Source organism: Priapulus caudatus, unplaced genomic scaffold (genome assembly GCF_000485595.1).
Source record: "Priapulus caudatus unplaced genomic scaffold, Priapulus_caudatus-5.0.1 Scaffold128, whole genome shotgun sequence".
Classification (NCBI taxonomy): Eukaryota; Metazoa; Priapulida; class Priapulimorpha; order Priapulimorphida; family Priapulidae; genus Priapulus; species Priapulus caudatus.
This window is the reverse complement of record NW_014577189.1, coordinates 239,309-251,568: the sequence shown is the minus strand read 5'-3', so window position 1 is coordinate 251,568 and position 12,260 is coordinate 239,309. Positions and strand designations below refer to the sequence as shown.

At 44.3% G+C, this 12,260-nt stretch overlaps 1 protein-coding gene across 1 annotated transcript in view; it reads right to left on the bottom strand.

Annotated features, from left to right (window-relative positions):
- Positions 1-3,241: 3,241 nt before the first annotated feature.
- Positions 3,242-12,260, bottom strand: part of LOC106805810 (phenylalanine-4-hydroxylase-like) — a 47,875-nt gene continuing 38,856 nt past the window's right edge. The window contains 6 exon segments of the mRNA XM_014807550.1: positions 3,242-3,458; positions 5,364-5,497; positions 7,665-7,760; positions 8,587-8,713; positions 9,338-9,473; positions 9,839-9,984. Of these exon segments, the coding sequence (XP_014663036.1) occupies positions 3,242-3,458; positions 5,364-5,497; positions 7,665-7,760; positions 8,587-8,713; positions 9,338-9,473; positions 9,839-9,984 (856 nt within the window).

Sequence of the window (12,260 nt, the reverse complement as noted above, 5' to 3'; positions counted from 1 at the left end):
TATATATATATATATATATATATATATATATTAACATATTCCTATAAATAAACATTTTTACGATGACAAAGAAAGAGATAACGCATCACGCATCTTTTCGTATTGCTTGCGAAGTGGATCATTTATTTCCTAGAATATAATATATTTTTCGTGACAATTGCTGCTAATTTGGCTGCCCGCCGACGCCTCTACTCTCTAAGTGCATATATCTGTGCGACCTTACGCCTACAGCACGATTCTAGATATTCATACATTGCGTTGCGCCGATCTTTAATACATATTTCAGGTCTTTAGCACAGGTGCCTTTAAACAGCAGAAATGTCTTTTTATTACTAATTAGCCCGTACGATCGCCAACGTGTATCAGGACAGTGCGTCCGTGCATGTGAATTGCCTATTAAATTCTGTCATTTTGTATTACGAACAAGTAACATAATAAGACATCGTCTCCGCCTGCCGTCGCATGGTTCTACATCGTACCTACTTCTAGCCCACCTATTTCTGATAACAAAAATATAACATCGGAGCGCAGGCTGACGCTTCTCTATGATTACTCTATGTCTACAGTATAGGTGACTACAAAACCTTACAATTACCTATTGTCGTGCATTCCGCGCATTACAATGTGGACGCCCGCTAGAAAATATTGCACATGAAATAAATATAGCACATATAAATGCTAAAAATAACACGCCTTGTTAATATGAAATATTGAAAATGACAATAACTTCACAACGCCATAAAGAATGTTGTCTATAGACCGATGGGGTGTAATGAAGAAGAAGAGAGGCTAATGGTGAATAAACGGTCAATTTCATATCGGTGATTTTTGTTACATTCACGCAAAACGCCTACTGTTCAATATGCATAAGTTATCGTTCATAGGTTACTCGGTGTTTAAGCCGTAAATTACCACTGTACCGAGACATGGAATTTCGCTGGGAAATGTCGCACGAGAACACTCGAAAACTCTTGCAGAAATTAAAATGAGACCGACAATTTAATTAAACATGAAATCGAAATGTATTCATTACGAATTGTCAGGTTAGACGAGGAAGTAGTCGCGAATATGTACATATATATATGTATATATATATATATATATATATAGAGAGAGAGAGAGCGAGAGAGAGAGAGAGAGAGAGAGAGACAGACAGAGAGAGAGAGAAAAAGACAGATGGGATTTTCAGATTATAATAACATGTGTGCTCACCCACTAACCGAAGAATTTACCAGACTACTGTGTAACGCAGCAGGATGCTTTCATGGAGTAACTGTCAATACCAGCTAGGGTATATATGCAACCCTACACGGCTATAATAGGTGCTCTAATAATTGTGCCTAATTGACTTTCACGATCATAATGGTATAGGTTATAATTCCACACACAACATGCGAACGTCGCGGCAAAATAGCGCGAATAAACCGTAATCATTCTCGCAAAAGGAGCTGTCACTAAATTGACTATCAACGCTAAAAGCCAATATCTTATAAAACGTGGCGGCGACGGTGTTTCCTATTATCTACTTTGATATTAGAAATTGTTAATCCCACATTTTCCACTTTAGAAATAGCTTTGGGACAGTAAAATTATAGATCGACGCTGTATAGAAATCTTAAAATGAGCACTGTAATAAACCTCAAATAAATATATTAATACATTAACGTAATTCTCAACAATGAATTCGATCGAAAACAATTATATAGTTATTAGTGCATCACGTGATAAATTGTTGAAATTCCATTGGATAACGTCGCAGGTACTATGAAACAATAGTGCCCGCCTGAGCGGGCACTATTGCTTGCGCGACGCATTGTTATTCATGTTATTGCATTTATCATATCGTCACCTTCTTAAAATAATGGCCTAAGTCATATTTTCAAGTTTTGAGAAAAACAGAAAAATATTAACCAAATATTGAATATATGACATTTATTAATCATTTCACACAGAAAGGTTTGGGGATATATGACTTTTGAAATACACATAACGCGGTCTGTCAAATATGTTACATATTATGTTAATTAAATGACTTAGGCCAATTTACGAACATGCCGTTGTGACTTAGGCAATTTTACACCGGACTTAGGCCAAATTACTTCTGGAGTAAGTGACTTAGGCAAAATATTTATTCCCATTACAAACAATATAGTTGAATGAAATTAACCCATTTCCATTTAAAACAATTTCTCCCCTGAATCTTCATTCTCAATCGTCTTGATTGCACATATCTGCCGGGCTATGATGCCTATTTATGTGGCAAAGTGTCGAAGAAGGGATGAAACTCGACGGGCTTTTCGATAAGAACTTAGGCCATTTTACCAGAGGTGGCCAGCATCATGAAGAGACGACTTAGGCAAAAATATAATTTTTCTCAAAAAGTGACTTAGGCTATTATTTTAAGAAGGTGACGATATGCATTGTTATTTGCATTGTTTGAATTAAATTTCAAAATTCGAATTAAATTTCCCCTACCTGTAGCAGTTTTCCTGAGTCATCGACAGGTGGCGAGACCAGCGTTGTTATCAGTCAGACGACAACAACATGGAGCGCTCCAGATTTTTTTTATTCACTTCATATTTGCCGAGTAGATTGCAAAGTCATGTGATGCACTAAAAACATCAATGCCTGTTGTTGGGGGCACTATGCTCTCATAGTGTGGCTTTGGGAAGGAATAGTGCCCTCGCTACCGCTCGGGCACTATACCTTCCCTCCGCAACACTATGCGAGCATAGTGCCCCCAACAACAGGCATTAATATATAATTATGATTATAATGACGGTGACTACGACTACAGTGTGTGTTGTCATGTGCGGGTGCTATTGTATTTATTAACATAACGTCAGTGACGTTCAAACACATTCAACTCTCTACCTGTTTCGTTTGTGACTGTTTACTTTTCTTTTCATCGTAACATAACGGCTGCATCCAGCCGCAAATTAACCGTCGACTTGCTGCGCCAAGCGTCATCATCGTCAGCGTCAAGGAGCTGCGTCATGCGTTATAAACATTAGTGTTGCTGCTGCGTCAAGAACCATCAGCGTCACCGTCATGGAGCTGCGTCATGTTTTATAACCGTCAGTGTTAATGCTGCGTCAAGCATAATCATCGTCAGCATCATGGCTGCGTCACGTGTCACCGTCGTGAGCGTTACAGCTGCGTCACGGCTGCATCACACAACATCGCCGCCACCCCAATAAACGCAGCGTCAGCCGTCATCAACGTCAGCGTCGCGGATGCGTCAAGGATCTTCAACGGTAGCGTCACGAGGCTGTTGGAAGTAATTGGCGACCCTCAGCGACTTCATCCTCTGCAGGGCGACCGACAGTACCTGCAGGTCGGTGCGAATGGCGTCAGCGAGCTTCGAGGCTTCATCGACGTTGTCCAGCACCTGTATGGTCTGCGTGAGCGGATCGTAGCGCACCTCGAACGGACGTTTCAGCGAGGCGACGTACTTCCTATAGCGAACGACAGGATGCGCATCGGAGACGCGCGACGTTATTTTTGTCTCCATTTTTATGTAACAACAAAGTTTGTGGGGCCAGAGTGTCGATTCACATAATTTACGTTACTTTACATACGTTTACGTTCAACGATAGGTGGAATGACGTATTAGGTAATGAACGAGCACGCATGCGCTCACGCATACAGACGGACAGGCTGATAATCAAAAATCATCGACAAACGATCGGGGTGGAGACAAGTAGCGACGGTAGGGGGCGTGGCACGACGTTAGAGTTTTTTCCGTCGCTTGTGCTTTCTGCCGCCGTAACATCGCGCATATCCGCCCTCGTTTGTAGCTATTAACATATTTTATTGGCCGACCGGACCTTAGGAATGCGACTCGCGGTGAATAGTAATGCGAGCGACGCGCCGACACGCTCGTGCTGACGTCACCACGCGTTAGGATTCTACGATCTATTTTCATTCCTTAGTCTGCGAATCCCATTCATGCCGAAAGCAAATAGGAAATTCCACGAACCCCGCCACGGCACCGCCTATTGCGCAGCTGCGCCTGGCGGCACAACTACCGCTCCGTCGCCCCACCTGGCGGCATCGCTGCCGTCACGCGGCTTGGCCTGGTGACGGAATCACAGACAGTTACGGTATCCCCCGTGGCGGCACCACTGTCGGCAACGTGGCACCCCGATGCTGTATTCCGTACCGATTTTCTTCGAAATTGTTGGCTCCACCGTCGCTCTGGTGGCGTTGCGCGCGTCCGTGGCGCACTCTGTCGGCGTTCATCAGCGTCTCAGCAAGGAAGACGATGACCATCGGCTAGTAAAACCTGGTGAATACATGCAGCTCCGCGAGAACGCGAAGGTCAGATTAACGTCAGATAGCCACGTCGGCGGCGTAGCTATGGACGCACATGATAGAATATCGTACGCTCGCGAAGCGGGGGTGGAGATCAAAGATGGCGGCGGAGAAACATCTTGGTTTAAATCCGATGAAACCTAGAGTTAATAACACGAAGAGCTTAACGGATAAAGTTATGCGCGCTTCTTTATTCTGTTCTTATTATATACTGTATACTATTTACTATATACTACTATACACTACTAATAACTAATAATAATATATACTAATAATTATTATACTACTATACTATACTGAAGCGACAGCTAACATATATCGCCTGTTAATTATTCGTTTTCATCCGCATGAAGGAAAGAGGGCGCGCAGTGGGGGGGGGAGGCGACTCTCGCTGCACGCGCATGCAGATTCCGAAGCCACGGCGCGCCTTGCCGAATCCCGAGGCCACCGGATCGGCGGTCCCGACACGGCGATGTCGCGGCGCGAGATCGTGACGTCCGCATCGCAGCCGCGTTCGCGCAGACGCCTTGATCCGATAAAATCTCCGTCTTTCCGCCACCGCCCGAACACGAGAGGAAGGCGACGCGAAAGAGATTTCCCGCTTTCTCGCGCGCCGGTGCTACGACCCGGGAATCCTATCCTCGCATTACGGGACCGTGGCTCATACACGGCCGGCTAGCGGGCGGGCGAAATAGGCGAGAGGGTTGTTATAATTTTAAGCGTAAGGGCCGGGTTTACGCTACCCACGCGCTGGGTGTACACTACCGACTTTATGTTGGCCAATCGGCGAGTTGGACCGATTTCTCAATTTCACCAACTCCGAGTTGGCGAAAATAGAACATGTTCTAATCTCACAACTAGTTGCTAGCGCCACGCTACCTCTCCCCCTGCTTTTCACCTTCTCACGCACAGCATTTTGCCCCCCTACACACACACACACACACACACACACACACACACACACACACACACACAAACAGACGCTTGCTCTCACGCAGTCACGGCATGTACATACGCAGGTAATAAAAAAGCGCAAACACATTTACCTAACTTGCGCGCGGGCGTCTTCAAACGTTTCGGATACGAAGTAGAGCGGTTGATAGTCGGAATCCTGGTAGGTTTGCACTGCTGTGCTAGCTGGATCAAACGTACGATGCTCGGGCACATCCGATAGAGCGTGCTGACGAGATAAATCACCGTATTATACCTATAGGAACCCCCCAACTCATCGCGCGTTCCTGTAATTGTTTTTAATGTTTAAGTTTAGTTAATAAATTGAAAAAATGCACGAAAATCTGTAATTTTTTTGTAAGACACAACAATATCGTAAATAAAGAGCCATAACTTCCATAAGTTCCAGGAACCGTTTTTTGGTTCATACTATGAACAACTTAATAAATGGCTTTTTTAGCCCCCAACTCATCGCGCGTATTCATTTCTATACCGATGTGTTTGGCTATATCTCATTCGTCGCTATATCGCTTTATTGATAGGTATATTATTGTTAAATCAAACAAGTGAGGTCCCGTGAGGGATGCGCTGCGCACTGGGCAATCCTTAATTTCCCTAGAGGCTGTCTGGCGAAGATTTGCCACTTAGCTGATCTTCTGTTGCTGTCTGATCTTATTACTTGAGCACAGCGTTATACATACGCAGTAGCCGCTCAAGATGATTATATTTATTTAGCGCATTTATCGATAGTATGCCGTCGATGTAGAATAGTCTGCGATAATAATTTAGCGAAAAGTGTGTCGACACATCCCAAAGTCTGTTTACATTTGGTCATGCCGTCCTCTCTTCATATCCATTCACGAACATCATGAGCAGCCACACACGCTCAATACTAACACGCACGCACAATACCGTTATGCACGCGCGCGCAATACCATCTTGTATACACACGTAGACACGCACGCTCACAGACGCCCCCCCCCCCACACACACATCATACCACACCGCACACACGCGCACACATACACGCACGCGCACACGCACACACACGCGCGTACACACTCGTTTACACAAAGTAGCAATATGCACGTACCCAGCCACTTTGTAACCTGCACGCACAATATTATCATGCACGAACGCGTAATTTACCATAATGTCCGCACACAAAACACCAACACTCACCTGCGCACAATACTAAGGTTTACGCTACACTAACAATACCAGCGCACGCGTAAACAATTAGCTACTCACAGCATCAGCACGCTCTCATGCGCGAATTCCTGCCTATAATGTTAACACGACTGACTGCCGACAGCACTCACGCACCCACACACACACGCACCCACACACACACGCACGCACACACACACACACACACACACACACACACACACACAACACTACACACCACACACAGCACAAACACAGCACGTGCGCGCGCCCCACGGCTACGCACGCGACGCACGACAAGCTTTTTCGCACGCATCACACACCACACTGTGACACACACACACACCCACCAACCACACACACACAACGCACCGCCACGACCACGCGCACGCACGCGGACGCACGCACGCACACAACACACACACACACTGTGACCCACACACACACACACACACACACACACACAACACACACACACACCACCACACCACACACATTTCACAGCACCTTACACACGACAACACATCACACACACACCACACACGACACATACACACGACACACATCACAACCACACACCTAACACACACACACACACACACACACACACACACACACACGCACACAACGCTAATGAGTATATAACCAACGTGCGCACACCCACAATACAAGCGTAGCATATTCCAGCCTGTTCTGCTAGCATCTATGACAAATACGACATACGCATATACGCTCTCCTATGACACTATTTGTCATAGGAAGAATCTTCCTATGACAAATACGACATACGCATATACGCTCTCCTATGACACTATTTGTCATAGGAAGATTCTTCCTATGACAAAATTAATATTGTTGTATGTGTTGTGCGGATCATAGGAGTTTAGGAGCGCTATTAATGAACGCAAGTAGTGAATTTCAGCTGTAAAGCGGACCGAAGTTGACTCGCCAATATTTGTCATAGGAAGAATCTTCCTATGACAAATAGTGTCATAGGAGAGCGTATATGCGTATGTCGTATTTGTCATAGGAAGATTCTTCCTATGACAAATAGTGTCATAGGAGAGCGTATATGCGTATGTCGTATTTGTCATAGATGCAAGCAGAACATGTTGCATATTCACAACAACGGTTTTTGAGAAGATATCACATTACCAGACAGTTATGTAATGGCTTATTGGCTCGTTCCTACTCCCCAACACACCAGTGTTATTCGCTGTTAATACCTTTAATTCTCCAAATGCCGAAAGCAGTCCCGCTCCGTACGCCTTAATTGCCCCATCCTGCTTGCAGAGTCCAAACTCAACTGTGAACCAGTATATCTGAAAAATAGGGGCGTTTCAAAATAATCTTATACGGTAGCGGTAGTAGTTGATTATATATCTTCGTATCTCGTGGACACTTTTATCCCGGAATAATACGTCATTGGCGGTGATTTTTTTTAAATATAGGGACCGTTTATATAGACACGGCATTTCACGTCAGGGGTATTGAGAGGGACCATGAACAGAGAAGGTGGGTGTCTGTTTATGCCATCCATGAATAGTACTGATGTGTGTTCAGTGATTAGGACTTGCGTGCCAGGTAAATGTATTATATGCCAGTTGCATGTGTATTTGTGAGGGCCTGATTGTGTTAGCAGCACGCCCACGAAACCCCTCGTCTAATAAATCTGTTAATCGAAGTTGAATTATGGAAGTTGAGTGGTGAATTATGGCCTGGATAATTATATGGAATTATGTAAAATGGGCAATTAATGGAAATTGCCAGAAAATTGGTAATTGATTTTTGAACCCTTGGATTCATTTTAATAGGGATAGGGTTGGGGTTAAAGTTAGGGGGCATTCATATAGAAGGGGAGCAGTCCTAAAACTACCTACTCCTACTTTTCGACACGTCCCGTTATAATTTATCTCATAATAGCTATTCCTGCCGACCACTAATTGCAGAAATGTACAGCATAGTGCGTGCACGGATAGATGCGACCGTATACAGTGTACAATGGGCGTAGCTCCAACGTCTAGATCAATAAATGATAACTAGTATAAACGTGTTTTTATTTTCATCTAGGATCGTGACATGGAAATAAAAGTGAACGACGCATGTGCCGGTGGACGATTCGCCATGGTGTCTTCGCGGGTCGCTCACCGTCGCAAATTTTTCTATGTCGGCGTCGGACGCGCCGAGCGAGACGAGACCGATCTCCTGCGAAAAGTCAGCGAATGCTGGATCAGACAGCATCGGTACGTGTCCCAGCAACTCGTGCGCGCAGTCACTGAAAGAGCGAGAATCTTGCTTATAGACCTCGATATAGAGAGATGTAGAGTGCAACTTCTGCATACAGGAAGCGTATAGACGGAGCAAGCTCCAGAAAGAGGAAGCATATAGAAGGGACAAGATTTATATAGAGGAAACTTATAGAAGGAGCAAGCTGTATATAGAGAAAGCTTATAGAAGGAGCAAGCTGTATATAGAGGAAGCTTATAGAAGAAACAAACCCTAAATAGAGGAGATCGTTGACGAAGTAAACTCCAGAAAGAGGAAGCTTAATTATAGACGGAGCAATCTCTAGAGGGATGAAGCTTAGAGAAGGAAAAACTTCGCATAGAGGAAGTTTATAAACGTAGAAACCTAGAAATAGAGCTTACAGATATTTGCGTCAGCTGTAAGAAACTATGTTAATCCATCAAAAAGCAGGCGCCAAGAAGTGGCGTTATGTTTGTCGGCGCCTAATGGCCCAGTTTGTTACAGCGAACAAAATACGCATAACCCCCGAATACCACAATTAATTTATATCGTTTTCGCGTTACGACGCGAATATATAGGAGCCGGATTGATTTGTGAGGTTCATTTCAATATATGAAATCACAGTTCGATATATCGATGTATTTATACGCACGGTTCGGGTGAGTGCATGGGCGCGGAACTATGCCGGATGTACTGAGTGCATTGAAACACCCTGAAAGCGAGGCTGGCGAGAAAGTCACGTGCCGTGACGAGCCCGGCCGCTGGTCGCAGCTGCCAGCCGGTCCTGCCTGCATGTGTACAGGCAAAAATGTCATCAAAAACACGTACAAACCAACATGTTTCCTATAAATGACATTATCGCTAAATAAATGTGCATCTCCTCGTTCCATGTGCATATATCTACACGCACGCAGACAACACATGTATGTATATACATGAACACATAAGTAAGTAAATAAATGAATAAATGAATAAATAAATAAATAAATAAATAAATAAATAAATAAATAAATAAATAAATAAATAATTTTTATATAATACGAATAAATAAATACATTTATATATTTATGAATAAATAAATATGCGCATGTCATATCCTATATCGAAATATTATAAAGCATTTTTACATTTTAACCAATATGGCAGGACATACCTTTCATGAAACGAGAAACGTCTTCCAGTTGTGGTATTTTATCTGGAGCGTATCCGCACTTATCTCTCAGAAGATTGAAAGCCGCGTTGTGCTCTGCGCATGCGTGAGTGGATAGAGATCCGCCAAGGTTTCGGAAGATTATCCCCCTAAAAATTTAAAACATTGAAGAAGATTTTTTAAATGGGATGATTTAAATACCAAACGTGTAGGCATTCCAACCATTATATATTTGTTTCTGAAATATGTGGCCACTCTATATCAATGAATGACAACGACTGCGTTTCTCTTTACTGCCCAAATGATTACGACAATTAATTTTTAAATAAATTTTCAATTCCAATGTCTTTTAGACGTACCAATTTTAACCTCATCGCGGGTGGTACTCGACTTTCGGTATATGGTCTCCGCCTAAATATGTAGAGCTGTTAAGATGACGGAGGTCGAAGATAGTACGCAGTAATTAAATAAACAGAATTGTCCGATGCATACGATAAAAAGTATATCGTGATTTTCTTGTTATTAGTAGCAGTTGACCAACCAGATTTTTAGATGCAACGCCTGCCACTACCTTCGACGCCGCCGCAGCCGTCTCCACTCCACCAACAACGACAATACCATTACAATCACCATCACCGCCGCCCACGACCCACCACACACGCCACCACCACCACCACCGCCGCCGCCACTTCACCCCTGCCCCACCGACAACACACCCCTACCACTACCGCCGCCGCCGCCGCCACCGCCACCGCCGCCGCCACTTCACCGCTGCCCCCACCCTACACCACCCTACCTACTACCGAGCCGCCGCTGCCGCCGCCACCGCCACCGCCACGCCACCGCCACGCTGCCGCGCCGCCCACCGCCACCGCCACCGCCACCGCCACCGCCACCGCCACGCCACATCACCGAACAACAACACGCGATACGTGTGGTTTATTGTTCAATCTGCATAAGTCGAATATTCGCATATCGATTACTTTCGTATATCAACATTATACCGTCACCTTACTGTCTGTAGTCAAACGCTTATGTCGGCGATCACCTTGCGCCACGTGCTCGATAGCTCTGTCCACAAACCCTTCAATGTAGCGCAACTACAGAATTAGCTACAGCTACAGCTACAGCTACACCTACAGCTACAACTACACATCTACATCGTACAGCTACAGCTACAGCTACAGCTAATAGGTAGACACTTGTAACATCCTATGCTCGCGTGCATGCGCACGCACTGAAAAACGGACGCATGCAAGCATGCATGCATGCACGCACGTACGCACACACACGCACACACACACACACACACACACACACACACACACACACACACACACACACACACACACACACATCGCACGCCGCGCACACACACAGATTCACGCTCAGCGTCACGTACACGCATACACACACGTACACGCGCACACACATGGACACCACACGAAAACACCCACAAGCACACGCACACGCACGCAACGTAAACACTATGCATACGCGCATGTGGCAAGCGCGCCAATATACGCCATATACTCACAGGATGACCTGTGTCCAATCCGGCTCGAACTTTGTATCAAGTGATTGCGAAAGAATCAAGTTCATATATGTTTTGGGAAACCACCAAAACATCTATAAGGTGGCAAGCGGACGGAAAAAAACATATTTAGATATCTCATACTCAATCCCTGTTATGCTATATTGTCACACTTCTATATAAAATGTGTTTATTGCATATATGAGAACAGTTGGTTTGTAGATGGATGACGGATGTGCGGACGGATGGACGGACACACGGACAGAGAGACGATTGATTGATTTATTTATTGATTGATTGATTAGAATTCATATAATTGATTTATTTATTAATTTAATGATTTGATTGATTGATTGATTAATTTATTGATTGATTGATTGGTATTGATTGATTGATTGATTTGATTGATTTATGGATGATGATGAATAATGGATGGGTAGATGGATAGATTAATGGATGGATGATGGATGAAGGATGAATGATTGGATGTTGGAGGATGGATGATGATGAATGAAGGATGGATGGATGGATGGATGGAAGAATGGATGATGGATGAGATGGATGGGATGGATGGATGGATGATGAGGATGATGTATGGATAGATGGATGGATATATGGATGGATGGAGGATGATGATGATGGATGAGATGATGGATGGATGGATGGATGGATGGAGATGGATGGATTGATGGATGGATGAGATGGTATATGGATGGAGAGATGGAGATGGAGGATCGTGATGCGGAGATGGATGGATGATAGAGATGGATGACTGCGATGGATAGGATGATGGATCGATGATGGATGAGCTGGATGGATGGATAGATGGAATGGAATGAGAGGATGATGGATGATGATGGATGGCTTATGATGATGGACATGGATGAGATT